Source organism: Athene cunicularia (assembly GCF_003259725.1).
Source record: "Athene cunicularia isolate RWA chromosome 2 unlocalized genomic scaffold, athCun1 chr2_part1, whole genome shotgun sequence".
NCBI classification, from domain to species: domain Eukaryota; kingdom Metazoa; phylum Chordata; class Aves; order Strigiformes; family Strigidae; genus Athene; species Athene cunicularia.
In genome coordinates, this window is record NW_020799095.1 from 3,120,595 (window position 1) to 3,138,921 (window position 18,327).

Below are 18,327 nucleotides of genomic sequence, written 5' to 3' on the forward strand. Positions count from 1 at the left end.
GGAACTTGTATTTGTCCTCAAACTTCATTTTAACACAATTCCATTATTCTTATCAACCAGTAATTCAAAGCAAGAGTCAACTTGAGCTTAGAACAGGATCTGGCTGTGAAGGTTTAGTGACAAAACCTGTCAGCACACTCTTTGGCTGGACAAGGAAGAGCTGCGGTACAAAAGAGAACGCTTCCTCAGCACACTACAGGCAACTGGTGGGATTTGCACAGGAAGGGTATATTTAACAAAGGCTAAATTATGACACAACAGTTCAGTTTTCTCTGGCTCCAGCCTCACAGATTACAGAGAAGGTGGCTCCAGAAGACAAGTCAGTTAGGGTCCTGTTGTAAAATACCTTCTCTAGAGTTTTTTTTTCTATAATGATCACAAAGAGCAAACATGGAAAGCCACCAATGATGATTTGTGGAAACTTCCTTCACTGAATGGCAAGATGCCTAGAAAAGTCACAGCTAGCAAAAGAAAATACTAGAAAATATGCTCAAAAATACTGTGTTTATTGGAACAAAAGCTTTCTGAAAGATAATTTAAAGGAACTGATGCAGTGGTGCCTCTGATAATAGCTCCAGAAAGAATTAAGTTGACTATTGTTTTGTATTTCAGCTTTAGCAAACTCTGAAACCCAACAGTGATAACTGCTGATAAGGCATTCTTATTTGTGAAGCAAATGAACACAGCTGATGTCCCTACCAGTACCAGTGACACCAAAAAACATGAACTGGAGCAAACTACAAATTTCAGGTCGCTTCTGACTTTTTTTTACAGATGATGACTGGCCCAACAGTTTCAGCAAGCTCACAGCTGATGAAAATATAAACACCTTGTGATTCCTATCCAGTTGTCAATAATCTTCAGCTCCTTCTGTACATTATTGCAAAAAGAATGCCTTTTTTCATATTAAGAAAATCAGCTGCATTCAACTTTGATACTGACAAAGGCAACTGACAATAAGGAACTTCATAATGACCTGAGATATTTCAGAATTTATCTCAGAGTTAGATATTTCTAACTGATTTTCTATTTCCTGAAATATCTGAGTCCATCACCAGAACAGAAGCCCTTATCCCAAGGTTTAGGTCTAAGTGCTTAAGTCTTTTTCTTCTGGTGGCCATCTAAGTTTAATTTTGCTTCCATGTTGCACAACTGTTCATCAAGGGCAACACCAAGGGGAGATAATGAGAAGACAACACATGTCCTGGGAGCAAGTTGTCGCTAACTTGTAACTGGCAACTATAAACAAATTACTATCTAAAGTTACACATATGATAAAGGAGATGAACTGAAAACACAGGATGAATGTCAGTGTCAAGGATTTGTGAGCTGGTAGGAAAGAGCTCCATATTTGACAGCATAATGGCATTTCTAAAAAAAATGACCACAGAGAGCAGGCAGCTAGCTTGCACAGAATGGCTTTAAAAAAAAAAAAAAAAAAAAATCACCAAGTAGGAGTAGTAAAGTGGACACTTGCAAAAATGAAGCAATGAAGGATGTGTCAAGGAAGTATGAACAAGCAGTAAATCTTCCCTTACCCATGTGAGTTAGAGGACAAAAACATGAAGACAGCTCCTGGCTGAAAAGCTAGGAGATGATCAAAGACTCTAATCTCCTCATTTTTCACCACACCTGGCCTGTTCTCAGCATCATTGTTCTCAGTGAACACAGACAAGTAGGGAAGCATTTCTGTCTTTTAAAAGTAAACCCAGCCAAGAACTTGACTACAGATGAAATCTTAGAATTTGAAGGAAAACTTAATTTTCTAAAAAAAAAAAAATAAATTGACACAAGTTAATGTGTATCAAATGCAATCTTGGTTTACACAGAGACAGTATGCCAAACTTTTTTTTTTTTGTCTAAAATGCTTGACTTCCTGGATTGGGAAAGCACAGCAGATCTTATCTACTTGGGCCCCAATAAAACTTTTGATGCACAGAAAATGCTTTAATTCACAAGAAAGACACAAAAATTAGCACAAAAACTGTGAGGCAGTAAAAGAAATAGGTTAATAGGAGAACGGTCACAGAGCTGCTGAAAGTGGAACCACCAGTACTGAGGAAAACAAAGTGGAATTTCTCACAGACAGTTCAGAAAACCAGGATTATGATGTATTTTTATTAATAACCTTGGAATGAGATATAAGGACATCTGCCAACGACACAAAATAAAGAAACACTCTTAATAGAGAAAAGGAACAGAATATCTGAAATGGATGATGCAAGGGCTGGAATAAGTTTAATCCCCTTTCTGTTAACAGTACAAAGTGCAACACCAGGCACTTGGGGACTAAAAAGAGTTTCTGCTATAAGGCAGGAGCTCATCAGCTGGCAGTGACAGAGAGGGACACGGAGACGTTAATCAATCACTTCATAATGTGTAAAACTATGTGACTGGCCATGAAAAAGAGACCTGCGATCTCACTATATTTCAGGAGGGGCATTTCTATGGAAAATAACACACCAATGTGACTTCTTTCAGAATACTGTTCTAATCTCCCACATTCAGGAATGATACACTAACAACAGGGCCAAGAGGAGCAACCAGGATGACAAACTGAATACCAGAGTCAGCCAAGAGTTTCATATGTTTAGCTTAACACACAAGGATTTGGGGTAGGGAGTGAGTTCTGCCTGTAAATATCTGGAAGCAGAGGAAAGCTATGTTTGCACAAAGACTGTGCCAGGACAAAACCAAGCAGGTATAAAGTGGATATAGCCAAACTGGAAAGTCAGGAGAAGGTTCCTAACCACGTGAAATTCTAGAAGAGCTTCACAATAGGCACGGTGGGGTCAAATGAACTTGCTTTCATACGAAGCTTGCATGCTTATGAAGGGATTATATGACGCTGAGGTCTGCTGTAACAGGTATAACCTTGGAGGCCCCTTCCACACCTCGCTGCCTAGGACTGACTGAGAGGTTCCTGACAATTGTCAGTGACTAGAGGACAGACAAGTTTCACTAGCACAAAAACTAAACTGCTCTATGTGCAGGATGGTCACTTGTTAGCAGCGATCACTCATTTCCTTTCAGTTTTGAGAATCTTACAAATTCAAAGCTAATCACCAGACTTATATGGCAGCGATTTAGAAGATGGGCGTGTACAACAGTGGGTCAGTCTGCCCTGCTACACAAACTTTAACGAACAGTAATTACCTGTCTCTCAAGGCATGGTTTCTAATCTCCTCCACTAGCTGGAAGACGCGGGAGAGAGGTGAACGAAATACATCAACAGCAAGGAAGTTCTTCTGCCATGGGGAAACAGTAGCTTTCACAAAGATCTGCTGAATGTAGGCCACAGGAGCACCAACGTACTGTGGGGCAAACCAGAGGGAAAATGAAAACACACGCTGAGTGGGAAGCTGCTCAGCAGAATTAGACCACAGCTTGGCAACCTTTCAGGAAGGGGTTTGCCAGACTATATTTTCTTTTCCCAAATTAGAGGTGAAACATGACAGTACTAACCCAGCAAGAACAAAAAGAGTCTGTTTCTCAAAGAGGCAAAATGCCACTGACCATTTTGGCATAGGTCTGTTGCGCTGCTTTGTGAGGCAGAGGCTCCCAGCTCCTGCTGAATTTGGTACTGGAATGAAAGGCAGGAGCAGGGGCTCGGTGCCTCTTCGCAGATGCCTCTCACAACGCTTGCAGTTCCCCCAACCTGTGCTGATTCTGCTGCGTGCCATTTAAATCTTCCTGGTGTCTGTGCCCAGGCTGCTGAGCCTGCTCTGGGGACTGCAGCGCTGACATGCCGTGGCAGTCAGAACTTTTGTGCTCTATTAGCTGAACTAGGCAACAAAGCAGAAAGGAAGATTTAATCAGCCAGCAGCAGCCTAAGTTAACAGCATAGTGCAAAAAGCTCTCAGTGGCACCAGGGAGTGTAGAAGGCAGCAAATTATTTCAATCACAGTGAGAAGAGTAGAGATCTGAAGGCATCAAAAGCATTAAGTCAACAGGTAACTTCTACTTAAGAGAGAGCCTGGAATGAAAAAGAACAATGCAGGTTACAAAGGATGATTTCACAATTGTTTCCTCATTTCCTGGACCAGGTTATCAGCCTTCTTGGAAATCATCAGGGTTCCAGTTTGCTCATACAAATGAAAAGTTAATTCCTAATCCTTAACATAGGGATATAAGTCCCATTTACCTGCATGACATATACCAGCCAATTAAAGAAAAAAACCAAACCCCACCTTTAGATTATATTCAATTCACCAGGTTCTCCAAGCATCCCTACACTGCCTAGACCACACTGTAGCAGCTAGCTCCACAAATAGCATCTTTGGCTGCTTAAATTAAAATTCAAATCGATTGTGACCTTAGGAAAAAAGCCTGTGTCTTGGAGGCGAAGACTGAACTATCTAAACCATCAGAAAAAAAAAAAAAAACAAACAACCTGCTAGATGGAATATTTTTAAAGCCAAAGGAGAGAAAATTGCAAGAGCTGAGGAGCTTCTTCCACCTCCAGGCCAGATAGCCATTCCCATTCTCACAGCTAGTGAACTTCGAAGGATAAGCTGGTTAACAGCCAGAATCCAGATCACTTTGGAGACACTGACAACATCAAAACCAGCATTGCAATGACTGATGGCATCTCTGCAGACAGTTACAGCAGTAAAGCCTGACTAAATCCTGTTCTCACCCTTCAGAGGAGGCCAAGGGCAGGTGTGTGAGGTCATGTCAGCAGGAGGCTTGTCCTGCTGCTTGAGGGAAAATGCATGCCCTCATGGGGCACTAGGAAACTGAGGCCTGTTATGCCAGAACCTATCACTAAACTTATTTAAAACCTAGTAATGCTTTAAAAAGTGTACTACTTATCTTAGACATCCTGGAAAAAAGCGGCTCTTAAACAGCATTTCAAAGCTTTTAACTCTCGCATATGCCTATCATCCATTTTTCTGACAACGTAAGACTAATACAAGACAAATAACAGCCTAAACTTAGCAGTTACACAAAGCAACATGTCCCCAGAAATACATTCCATTGATCACAATGAAGTGTAGGTCACACAGCAGGGATGTTTCACCATCTCATCTCCCCCCAGTGCAGGACTCACCCAGTCGGGACGCTCGCTGAGATCTCCCTGCTGCAGACTCACGTCTGGAGAGGGTGGAGAGTAATCCTTCACAGGGGTGCTGTACTCCACAGGTCCTGTTCCAGGCAGTGGCAGCTTCAGCAGAGGGTAACTATGGTCAAGACATAAGCAAGAAACATTGCGGGTTTTGGTTTTTTTTTTAAACTAGGCTTTTAAGACAGAAATGCTCAAAAAATGAACGGTCATGAAAAATGAGCCTACTCCAGTGAAATCCAACCTCTGCAGGACAGGAGACACAGCTGCAACACAAGAGGGCTTTAGCTCTCATCAAAACTGTTTGATGTGTTTCCCCAACACAGGAGATAATTGGTCTTTCTCCCTTTTGAAAGCGATGACTAAAAGTCCTGGGTGAAAAAGGAGGGAAGTTCCTGCAGGACCTCACCTGAATTACTCTCCATCACCTGGAAGTTAGCAGTGCTAAAACCATGAACTACAGCCACGCCTCAACCATTCTGTAGCCTGCACGAAAACGAGACATTCGTCGTATTCAGATGGCTGCTTTCCTGACCCAAACTCTGTATTCATCACCTAATTTTCCTCATTAAGATTTAAACTATTTCCAATTATTTGTCAGTAACTTCACTGGTCTTCAAAGCGCTTTTAATAGTAGCAATGAGACATCAAACCAGCTATGAAATATTTATTTTCTTGTTCCTTTGCTACTACAATCTTCAGAGAATTGTAGCAGCTATCCCACAACAAAGGCTTCAAACTATTTGAAGTTGAGAAACTGACATTTCAGAGTTCAGAATAGTGAGGTTTTAGCTCCAGAGGTTCTCAAAACTGAATAAAACCAGAATTAAACTGGTGGAGACCTGACTTTCCTGGGATTTTATGACGTCACTTCTTTCTTTTTGTTGTCTGATGTACAACAATCTATTGGGCCTTAAATGGCTGAAATATTTTCCTGTTCATAGCTGAACTTCTCTTGCCAGAAAAAATATAAAGGCCTTGGAATTGTTTTCATGCAATACTCTGCCCACTTCGTTTAGGGATCAGCCTGAACCATCAAAGGCCATAGAGGGGACAAGCAACAGATAAAAACAAGGCTTCAGATTGAACAACAAAAAGCTGAAAAAGAACACTGAAATCAGAAGCAAAGCTTGTCGGATTTGCCATTAATCTGACAAAAATACATCTAATTATTATCATTTCATTGTACAATGGGAAGAAAGAGAAAAAGGAATAATAAAATCATGTCATAATACATCAGAAGTGAAAATGCCCAACAAAAGCCACAATCTGAAGACACAGCACAGCCTCGTTTCTCTCACAAGCAGCAATCAGTTTTAGTCCTTCTAAATGACACGTAGCACCTGCTTGTCACAAATAATCTGCTGAAAACAAAAGCCCGGGGGGAGATACATACAGCAATCACCCCGCATCTGACTGAGGCTGAGAGAGACATAAATTAAAATAGTAAAATCGAGTATGTGATGAACAAAGCAGAATGAGTTGAACAGGTGACTGAGGAAGAATGATTTTTTCGCTAAATGATTTTGATGTTGGTGCCCGAGCGTGGCCAGAAATCTAAGGGAAACACTTTAGATTCATACTACGTGCTTATCCAGAGCTAGATTTCCCTGTGCAATCACCTGTCAGTTTTAAGGACTCAGAACAATAATCTTTTATAGAACTTAATTCATATTAAAATTAGAGGCACTGAGTCTAAGCAGCCAGGGTGTTGCAGGAGTTACAAGGGGACAGGCTGGTTTTGCCTCGCCAGCACCAGTGAAACAGATCAGGCTTGAAAAGGGATCTTGCTGCTTCTGCAGCTGAAGCTTCATCTCCAGGACCAGACTAGTGTGAGCTACACTGAAATGAGAAGTGGCCACTGCTGCACTTGATCAGGAAGCCTCAATATCCAGAAGCTGTGGGAAACGCTGAGAGCAATGCAGCTGATGGTCAGATTCCTACAGTCTGGGGAGAAAACCTGACCACTGCCAGAGGTTACAGCTATGGCACCAAGTAAAGGGGGATGGAAACACTGAGCTCTTCTAGGTGATGGTGGATGGAAAACTGCCTGTGAGCCAGCAATGTGAGCTCACAGCCCAGAAAGCCACCCGTGTGCTGGGCTGCACCCAGAGCAGTGTGGGCAGCAGGGCGAGGGGGGGATTCTCCTCCTCTGCTCCCCTCTCCTGAGACCCCCCTGCAGGGCTGGGTCCAGCTCTGGGGGCACCAACAGCAGAAGGACACAGACCTGGCTCGAGCGGGGCCAGAGGAGGCCACGAAGATGCTGAGGGGGCTGGAGCACACCCTTTGAGGACAGGCTGAGAGAGTTGGGGTGTCCAGCTGGAGAAGAGAAGGCTCCGGGGAGACCTTAGAGCGGCCTCCCAGGGCTGAAAGGGGCTACAGGAAAGGGGGGAGGGACTCTGGATCAGGAGTGTAGGGATAGGATGAGGGGTAATGGTTTTAAACAGAGAGAGGAGATTTAGATTAGATGTAAGGCAGAAATTCTTCCCTGTGAGGGTGGTGAGGCCCTGGCACAGGTTGCCCAGAGCAGCTGTGGCTGCCCCCTCCCTGGAAGGGTTCAAGGCCAGGTTGGACGGGGCTTTGGGCAACCTGGGCTAGTGGAAGGTGTCCCTGCCCGGGGCAGGGGTTTGGAACTGGATGATCTTTAAGGTCCCTTCCAACCCAAACCATTCCAGGATTCTGTGTTTTACTGAGTCTAGAAGAGCTGTGGCAGCTGTGGTATTAGAAGACACAGACGCACACCCATCAGGAACAGGACTTCCCAGCACACCATAAAATCACTGGAACTATTTTTTTATTATAAACCCCATTTTAAGCAACCATCTTCAGAGAAAAGCCCCCACAGGAAATCCACGTTTAAAGGATTTAAATAAAAGGTTAAAACAGACCCTGTTGTCTGTACACACCTATGTTTACCTCCTACAGTCCTTATTGCAACCTGATCTCAGCAGTGTAACTGGCTCATGGTATTGTTTTGCAGCAGAGCTCAGGAACAAGACCTACTATTGGGCCTCTTCTCAAAAGCTCCCTCAACTTGAGCCAACTACAACATAAATATATGCCCCCATAAGGGAAGCAGGGACATATATTTACTTATATCATTTGGTATTTGAGGATTCACATTTATGAAAGGTTTTGAGAATGTGTGATGGAAGAATACACAAAGTATGTATTCTAGATTACACTTAAGTTAGTAAGATGTTAAAACATTAGTTCTTTAATTTATTTAGCCTTATACAGGCATGTGATACCAGCTGATCTTGTCAGCGATACCTGAGATAGACTGACAGCAGAGATAAAAAAAGGACAGAGAGAGAAAGAACCACCTAGTGAAACAGAAATTCATTAGACCTACTACTTCAGACATCAACCTTAGAGAACCTTTTAAGTAAAGAAGTACTTAAAAATAAACCAATCCAGGAGCTGCTGCTGAGTTGTCAGAAGCATCCTGGCTTTCCACAGATGCTAAACGCTGCAAGGACTGCAAGATGTGACAGGCCTAGGGTCCTTTCCATGTGCACTTCTTACCAAAGGCAAGAACTGCTCCAAGTGAGCTACAGGCAAGTGATTTCCAGCCCTCAGGTTTGATTCTTCTCACATTTCTCTTTGTTAAGAGATTTTTTTTGACCATCAAGGAAAGAGGTGAACACCAGTATGAAAAGCCTAGAGAAAGGAGGGAAGAAAAGCAGGATCTAAAACAGATGACAGGAAAGCTCAAAAAGAAGTTTTGCCTTTGAGAAGGGTTCTTTTTAGATGCTCATGTAACAATGCACGCTGACACTCTTCTGCAAATCCAAATTAAAGGAAAAATAGATCATCTATAAGTTAGTATTGCTGAATTCAAGCAAGTGCGCATTTTAGTTACCAAGCATGAGGTAGGTTGAAGCAAAAACGTTCATCCAACTATTTTACATATTTTCAAGACAGCTTAGAGGGCCAAGATGGAGAACTGCCAGGTCAGCCCGAGGCAGCTGGCAACTCAACAGAACTGCAAACCCTACAATTGCATATTCCTCCTTCCCAGAATCAAAGCAGAGATCACCACCACCCCAGAATAGTCTTCAGCTGGTGAATATGAAGGAAAGCAGAGAGATGCCAGGTCTTAGGTAACAAGGAAGGTGGTGACACATTGCTTTAAAATAGCTACCACCTCCATTTTGCACACTGTAGAACGAGCTTTTAGCTTGTTTCTAGCCTAAATTATCACAAAGACAGAACAACCCAAAAGCCCATTGCTAATGAAAGATATGAATATTGATAAAAAGGATCTTGCCAGGGGGTAGAGAAGGACAAGATACTTGGCAGCAACAGTTCCCTTCTTAGCCTTGGTAAGTGCATAAACGTCGTTTATTCAGAAACACGTACTGTTTGCTTTGCCCTGTTTCCCACTGACAGGGCCCTCAAAAATCTGCACTGCAAAAGTAAAGATTCCCCTTGCTCTGTGCTGCTAGTTTCCTTTTTTTTCTGCAAAGCAGAATAGAGGTCTTGTTACACAGAACTTGCTTCTTGTTTCATCATGCAGTCCCACAGGAGACTGTATTCCCTGTGGATGTGGAACATGAAGAGGCTGACAGCAACTCAACTCCTCTGGTTATCACACAGGATAGTACAAACCTGCAAGACAGTGAAATGTTCTTTTAGAAAAAAATATATGTACGCACACACACACAGAAGGGCTCTGGCTCCAGCCAGTTCTGCAATTCTTTAGTAACAGAACCTCGTGCTTCAGTCAATGAACACTGGCAAAACTCACCCTGGTTTAATTCTCCTAAACCTGCTTCACGGAGTCAACTCCTTGATTTTAAATTCTTACTTCAACTAAAAACTATTCTTCAGAACTACACAGGAATTTCAAATTTACCCTGATTACCAGATTTACAGGCATCATCTGTTCTTCTTTGAGCTGGGGAGGAGGAACTACTCTTGTGGCAGTTAGGCTTACGTGACACTCTCATTCTACTGGGAAAAAAAAAATGCAGATCTTAACACAGATACATTCAAGTGGGATGGTGAAAATGAATGTCACCTACAAAGGTAAAACAAGAAGTTAACTTACAAGCCCTACATCTGCCACTAGCTCCTTCAGCAGCAAACCCGCCCTCTGAATTGAAGACTAACTTGGATTTTCAGACTTTGATTAAGACTATAGAGTAAGAATGAGTCATAGGAATTTTTGCTTTTTCTTTGAGTATTATTAACAACAACAGATACGCTACGCCTTGTCTATAGGTATTAAAAATAGTGTCTGCACAAAATACTTCCAAGGTTAAAGACAGAATCCATTCAAACTACCTACAGCAGACACTCTGTGGCGACTGTGCACCCTCATCCTTGACACCTGACCTTTCTGGAACAGTAGAAGCACCCACCTTAACTCTTGTCACACTGATTGAGAACCAGAACTGATGCTGGATAAATTGTGGTTTATTTCAGCTCTTAAAAACGTTTTCTGAACTCAAAGATGGTCAAGTTTTACTGAAGTGTGGGGGAGGAAAACAAGAACAACTGAGTTAATTTCTTCTGCAGCACAGTTTTACAAGCTCTCCTTGATTCTGGGTGCATAGAGGTGCAGAAGATGACAGTTGTTTCACCTCTCCCTTTCAAGAAGTCAGGGTGTAAGATCCACCCTTGCTTCCTTGAGCAATACAATGTCTTTACTAACCATGTTTAAGGCTGAAGAATACAGAATGCCTCCTTTGTGCTCTACCACCTTCTCCTTTTTCCACCCACTTCTTCAGGGTCAGGGACTAACCTTCTCAGCAACACTGAAGATGTTATTAGCTCCTTCCCCATTGTTCAGAGTCAGTAGGAAACCACTGGATCACCCGTGTATCATCTTTCCTCATTACAAAGACCTGTAGTTCCTACTACTTAATTGGTCCACGCTTGTTTCAGACACTAATCTGCACTACTACAAAGTGCCAAGGGTCTCCTACCAATCACGTTGGACAGAAACACTGCCTAAATGAGCTTCTGCCTCGAAGTCAGGCCTTGATTTTTTTTCCCCACCAGCTTCTTTCTCCACATTTCAGCACATTTCTCACTCGTTTGTGCAGTGAGGCGTCTGAGATGAATCACCGAGATCTGTCTTAAGCAAATGGAACACTTCTGAAGAGCACAAACACATTAAATTCCAGCAGTAAATCGGTGCCAAACACCGTTACTCAGAGTCCTCACAGGAAAAAAAAAAATCAGATATGACACTGTAACCATCAGTGAGTTCCTCCCCCCAGACCCTAGAATGCTTCCCCAGGAGGTGGCCATCCTGTAAGCCAACCATCTGCAGTGGCTCCTGCAGACAACACCCAACCCACGCTGTGTGCTGGCCGTGCCCCACACCTGCCAGCTTTGCATTTATTCAGATGGATGTAGTCTAAAACAAATATACATACAGCTAGCTGTGCTGGGTCAGACCAAGGGTCCATCTGCCCAGCAGCCTATTTCTTAATAGTGGCCATTTGCAGATGCCTCAGAGAGCGCAGAACAGGGCAGGCATGAAATGCCCACCACATGACATAGTTCCACGACTTAACTTCAACCTAAAAACCTTCAGTCCCCCCCCAAAAATGTAAAATTTCACTATTATCTGATGAACAGACTTGTTTAGAAGCATTCTAGTGCAGTACAATCTGCAAAAGCTACTGAGTATCTTGCTCCAGGTTCACACCCTCCTAGTCGCTACCCATTTGTTAAGGGATTAATGTTCAACAGCTACAGTTGCACAAGCCACAGAACTAACAACTGTGTGCAGCCACATACCACAAGTATTAGATTATACCACACAGAGCAAACAAGGAAGAGGTATCCTGGACTTCTAAGAATATTTATCAAGTGCTCGCTGGGAAGAGCAGCCCCTGAATTTGAGCTCTGGCAAGAAAATAACCAAATTATAGTACAAGCCAAGGAACCTGAAATAACTGGTAATGTAGCTTCATTATTTAGGGTTTTAAATGATTGAGAAAGATGTGGAGTGCAACTGCAAAGCCCCAAGAAAACATGAGTTACTCTCAAATCATCTGATAACAAGGAAGTGTGTTAACAAGGAAGCACCACTTGCTGTTCCAGCTTGGAAAAAAAAAAAAACAAACCAGAAGATGGAAGGAAGGAAGCATGGTGGGGAAGGGGACACTCCTAACACCTTCGTTAGGAGTCAGCAGGACTCTTACACTGTGGAGAAACTGAAAAGGGAGCTTAAAACCAGACCTGCTAAATCGTTTTGCATTGCACAGCTCCTTCATAAACTTCATAGGCAGATTAGGAAGCACAGACAGAGCAACAGTTTGAGGCTGGAAGGCAGCTTTGGAGACCAGTTTGGAGCAGGGACAGCCACAGCAGGTGGCTCAGGGGCCTGCCCAGATGGCTCCTGAGTATCTCCAAGGATGGAGCCTCCACCACCTTGCTGGGATAAGTGCTCTAACGGGTAACAACCTTGAAGTAAAAAAGTATTTTCTTCTGTATAAGCAGAATCTCCCATGTTTCAGCTTGTGCCCATTGCCTCATATCCTGTCACAATGCACCCACTGAGTGGTCAGCCTGGGTCTTTACACCCTCTCTTAATATATTTTCATATGGCGATAAGATCCCCTGAGCCTTCTTTTCTCCTGGCTGAACAGTCCCAGTTCTCTCAGTCCTTCCTCACAGGCAAGAGGGTCCAGTCCCTTCGCCATCTTTTGCTGGACTTCCTGACTAATTCCCTGTCCTTCTTTTACTGGAAAGCTCATCATTAGACCCAGCACTCCAGGTGTGACCTCGTCAGGGCTGAGCAGAAGGGAAGGATCACCTCAACCTGTTGGTGACACTCTCCCCAAGAGACCTGACCCCCAGTCAGGGCTATTCTTCCCTTTACATTTCCTTGTGTTGAACTTCACGAGGCTCCTCTCTGCCCCCACAGCCATCTGGTCTATCAGCTACTCTTTCCAGTTTTCATCCAGCCACTTCATCCAGTTTTCCACTTTCCAGTTCATGAAATATGAAGTTTGTATCACCTGCAAACTTGTTGAGGGTGCAGTCCACCCCATCAACCAGGACAACAGTGAAGTCAGACCTCTGCCTCAAACTAAGAGGGAAACATGAAGACCTCAACCCAAAACTAACTTCCAATAAGTATTTCAGAACGTCCTGTACATGGATATCCTGTCAAGAGTTCAGTCCCACCACAGTCTGATGCCCAAGTGTAACAGGGCTGCACTCTGGAACAATTTTGACCTAGCTAGCAATGCCACTTCTCAAGCCAGAATTAACAGCAGTTAATACAGAGCAGCTCAGAAATGGAACAGAAACATCCATAAAAATTGCTTCTAAAGAGGGAGCACTTTACCCACACTGCCCTCCAATTTTCTGCCAAGGTACACTTGCTGTCAAAAGGTGTCACAGGATTTCTGAAACCTTGTCTCTCCTATGGCCATTACATGCTTTTCTAATGAGTTACTGAAACTCATTATTCACTTAGTGTTTGATGGTATCTTGGACAAGTTTCTGCAGTCTAAAGGTAACAGAATCTCAGATACCAGCACCAAGCAATGCAGACACTTCCACAAATATACAAGTAACTAATCTGCCAGAGACAACCTGGTTTGAAGCTTCAAGGACTTAGTGTGAGACACCTTAACACACACTGCTCTAAACACATGACTACGAAGACAGGATACAGAATTCTAGAATGGTTTGGGTTGGGAGGGACCTTAAGGATCATCCAGTTCCAAACCCCCTGCCACGGGCAGGGACACCTTCCACTAGCCCAGGTTGCACAAAGCCCCGTCCAACCTGGCCTTGAACCCTTCCAGGGAGGGGGCAGCCACAGCTGCTCTGGGCAACCTGTGCCAGGGCCTCAGCACCCTCACAGGGAACAATTTCTGCCTTATATCTAATCTAAATCTCCTCTCTCTGTTTAAAACCATTACCCCTCATCCTATCCCTACACTCCTGATCCAGAGTCCCTCTCCCCTTTCCTGCAGCCCCTTTCAGCCCTGGGAGGACACTCTAAGGTCTCCCCGGAGCCTTCTCTTCTTCAGCTGAACCCCCCAACTCTATCAGCCTGTCCTCACAGGGTGTGCTCCAGCCCCCCCAGCATCTTCGTGGCCTCCTCTGGCCCCGCTCGAGCAGGTCCGTGTCCTTCTGCTGTTGATGCCCCTAGAGCTGGACCCAGCCCTGCAGGGGGGTCTCAGGAGAGGGGAGCAGAGGGGGAGAATCCCCCCCTCGCCCTGCTGCCCACACTGCTCTGGGTGCAGCCCAGCACACGGGTGGCTTTCTGGGCTGTGAGCTCACATTGCAGGCTCACAGGCAGTTTCCCATCCACTGATACCCCCAAGTCCTTCTCCTTGGGGCTGCTCTCCATCCCCTCCTCACCCAGACTGGATTTGTGCTTGGGATTGCCCCGACCCATGGGCAGGACCTTGCACTTGGCCTTGTTGAACTCCATGAGGTTTGCACAGGCCCAACTCTCCAGCCTGTCCAGGTCCCTCTGGATGGCACATCCCTTCCCTCCAGCGTGTCACTGCACCACACAGCTCAGTGTCATTGGCAAACTGCTGAGGGTGCCTCGATCCCACTGTCCATATCGCCAACAAAGGTGTTAAGCAGCTCCGGTCCCAACACCCACCCCTGAGGACACCACTTGTCACTGCTCTCCACTTAGACATCAAGCTGTTGACCGCAGCTCTTTAAGTGCGACCATCCTGACAACATCCAGGACAGATAAAAGTTCTGACCTAGTGGGCACAAGGTTCCCAAAAAGAATGAGGACATCTGCTAGTAATCCTAAATCAGCTTTCCTCCTGTCCAGGAAATCCTAAATTTAGGAAAGCAAGTAAGCATGCAGTTTTTATTCTGATCACTCTTAAAATGCAATATTTGTATGGATAAACTTTTTATACTGAAGCAGTTTGTCTTGCCTTCCTGCATTTATCAAAGCAACAGCACCTGAAAGATAACCAAAAATAGGAGCCTAATATCACTGGAAGCTCTGATGAAACAATTGCAAGCGAATGCTGTGGTGTGGCAATTCAGGACTCGTGGTGGAACTCTGGTTTAGCTAATGCCAGCCTGACATGTAAAAGCAGCATCCAGCAAAACTGGAGTCAAAAAATAGAGCTGTTACTTGCAACCATATGAACAAAGATAAACAGAACAGAGAATCCACCTTCTTGGACCCTGTAGAAGCTTCGTATTTCTACAGAACAAGAGAGCTGAAAATAAAACTATTATCATTGACAATTGCAAGAATTCTTATTAAGCAGTGAAAACCCAGGAAAGCAACGCCACAATTGCTGCTCGCAGCCTTGAAGCGTCAGGCATGAAAGTAATCTCACAGGCTTTCGGTACACGAAAATAATTGCTTTGATAAATTTTTAACTGCAGATGTGAAAGAAGTCTGTCTTATTCACAGCAATGCTCAAACAAAAATTCACATCTGTACCAACACAGGTGGAGCTTTTCTAATAGCAGAGGAGTAGATCATCACATAGGATTTATTTTGACCAAATAAAACGCTTAGAATTTAAAACTTGAAGACAGACTTTGTATATGCACATGCATGTGTCTGTGCACAAATCTGAGCATAACAGTTCTCAACTCCAGTAGCAATAATGCCTCACTGGGAATGATTAAGAGGCCCATAGAACATATCTGAGAGTGAAATTATATTCCATTGCAACTTGTATCCAAATTAAGAGTCCATGAGGGGAGTAAAGCATTTACAAGAACACACAACACAAGCGTGCCAAGGCAAGGGCTGAAAGAAAAGTAGAAGCTTAAGGGAGAACAGATTAGGCAAGTACGGAGAGAAAGATCAACTTTCCTTCTCCCCATTTTTAATTCATGGTTTTGGGAGTCCACCACCAGGTGTTTGGGGATTATTTTTATTTTATTTAAGAGATGACAAAAATCTATTAAGTTTAAAAAAAAAAAAGCCCTTCTGGGATAACCCACAAGACAGGGAAACCTGAACCACGTTCATGGCATCGCTATGAAAACCCCACAAAGCAGCTTCACCCCAGGACAACAAGTAGCTTGAGTGACTTACCAGCAGGCCAGAATACAGAGACCAGTGAAGAGGATGATAGGAATGGGGTAGGAAGCACACAACAGTCCGTGGTTGTAGAACGCCCGCGATATCCTCTCGCGCAGTTTTTCAGTCAGGGTCATCCTCAACCGTCGTCACCTAGTTGCCATCCCGGAATTCATCAGGTCAGGCAATTCCAGCATGTGCAACGCTTCAGCAAAGGCACTGTATCCAGCTAGAAACTGGAAAGAAAACAAGCTCGTGAGGAAAACAAATTGGAAAAAAAAAAAGGAAAACAAACATTACCAACTGTTTCAGAAAGACTTCCAGCACTGTACCTCCTCAGAAGGAAAGGGAGAAACAGACACCACACACCTAACACTTGTTACGAGCCTACAGGCAATCTGACCAAATTTTTGAGTTTTGCCTAGGGGAAGGAAGGGCAGAAAACATAATCAGAGCACCAACACCAGCCAAACAGACATCAGGCACTGCTGCCGCGAGCTGCTGGTCAGAGGGGACACGCAGGAGCAGAGGAACCAAAGTGTCTGAAAGGAAAGCAGAAAAGGAGCTTAGCGGTAAAAGAATTAAGCAGTACTCCGAGGAGATGCCAAAATGCCAATTAGAAAAGGAGGACTGAGGCTAGCTGTCAGCAACGTGGTCTTAAGGGAACTGCTCTTGGACACAGACTGAAGCACTGTCAGTGCTTTAGCTAATAGCAACACACCAGTAACAAGAGAAGAGACCAGAACAGGCGCTATGGCTCAGACAATCTAAAAGTTATTTTGGCATGAGAGAGGGAAGTTAAGTAGCCACAGTTCAGAAGACCAAGCCAGAGTACACTACTCAATAAACTAATGCAGATACTTCTTGTCAAAACATACTTTTGACCTGACTGCAAGACTTATGACTAGGCTGTTTACCAAATGCAAACCTGAATTGCAGATGTCAGAAGTGGTCAACTTAAACTTGAAATTTGATTTACAAAGTATTAAAAAAAAAAAAAAAAAAAAAAAAAAAAAAAAAAAGCAATATAAGAAGCCCTAAGAAAAGGTTAAGACAGTACATTAAAATAAAGCACAAACCAATTTTATAGGAAAGATGGAACAGAAGAAACCTACCCTCTTTTGCTTTTCTAAATCTCAGGCTAAATGCAAAGCATGTGGTTCACAACAATGTTCTGAGAAGTGAAAGGCTTGAACGCAAGACAGATTTTTTTTCATGCAGTTCAAAGCTATGATTATCCATGATTTTTATATTTTTACTGAGAGGAAATAAACACATTTTTCCTGCTTCTCCAGAATAAGACTGGGACAATAAGAGACCCCAAACAAGTCATTTTATCCACAGGAAAACAGCATTAATGATGGCACCAGAGAATTCAACAAAAGACCTAAACGCAGGCTTCCCATTAAAACCAGCAAATGTAAAGAATACAAGAGGAGGAGGTCTGATGGGCTCACACAGGCAAGAAATGCATTCAGAGTTTTTACACATTCAGAATTTCTGTAAGCCTCAAATATTGAGAAACTGGGGGAGGCACCACAGGTGCTGTTTTGTTTTATATTCTTTCCTGAGCATCTACTTTCAGCTATATGGTAGAGAGCATACGCAAGAAGACAAACCTTAACTACAGCCATTACGCTTTTAATTTCAGATTAAATTCTATTTAATATCCACAGGACTATTTTACAATGATCTACCTAGGTTTTTTCCACAGTGATGCAACCAAAAATAATCAAATTTTTAGCAACAGAAGCACCAGCATAACGGCCCGATGATGAAGTGGAAAACCTGGATAAGTATTTTTGCTCGTAGCTTTTAGCAAGACACGACTTCTTTCCATGAGAATCAGTATCACTTTCTTAGTCACAGGCAATATCAGTTTGAGAAGGATGGGAAGTGTGCTCTTGCTGCCTGGAAGCCTTGCAATGCAAGGGGTAAGGCTGACGAGCCAGCCAAAACCCTATACATCACATTCATGTAGGATAGAAAGGTGGTGTCTTATAGTCACACAGAGAAGCTAAAATATGGTACTCTACAACGAAACAGACATATGGCATACAGGAATACTTTCAGAAGTTGTAGAGATTAAGACTAAGGGTTTTAACCTTTGGCTTGTTTTGGTCCAGTGACAAATACAGCCTGTTCAAATCAAGCCCAAGGCGTTTTTGTTTTTTGTTTTTTTTAACCTGTCTTTAAAGGTGCACTGAAATCACCAGGAATGTGGACTTTCTATTCCAGGTCTCAGAAGCGAGTAAAA

General features: G+C 43.4%; 1 protein-coding gene across 1 annotated transcript in view; it reads right to left on the minus strand.

Annotated features, from left to right (window-relative positions):
* SCAP (SREBF chaperone) overlaps nt 1–18,327 on the minus strand; it is a 64,376-nt gene that overhangs the window by 34,992 nt on the left and 11,057 nt on the right. The window contains exons 3-5 of the mRNA XM_026842749.1: nt 16,086–16,299; nt 5,054–5,183; nt 3,157–3,314 (exon numbers count right to left, since the gene is read on the minus strand). Of these exons, the coding sequence (XP_026698550.1) occupies nt 3,157–3,314; nt 5,054–5,183; nt 16,086–16,207 (410 nt within the window). The 5' untranslated portion in view covers nt 16,208–16,299. The remainder of the gene's footprint in view (nt 1–3,156; nt 3,315–5,053; nt 5,184–16,085; nt 16,300–18,327) is intronic.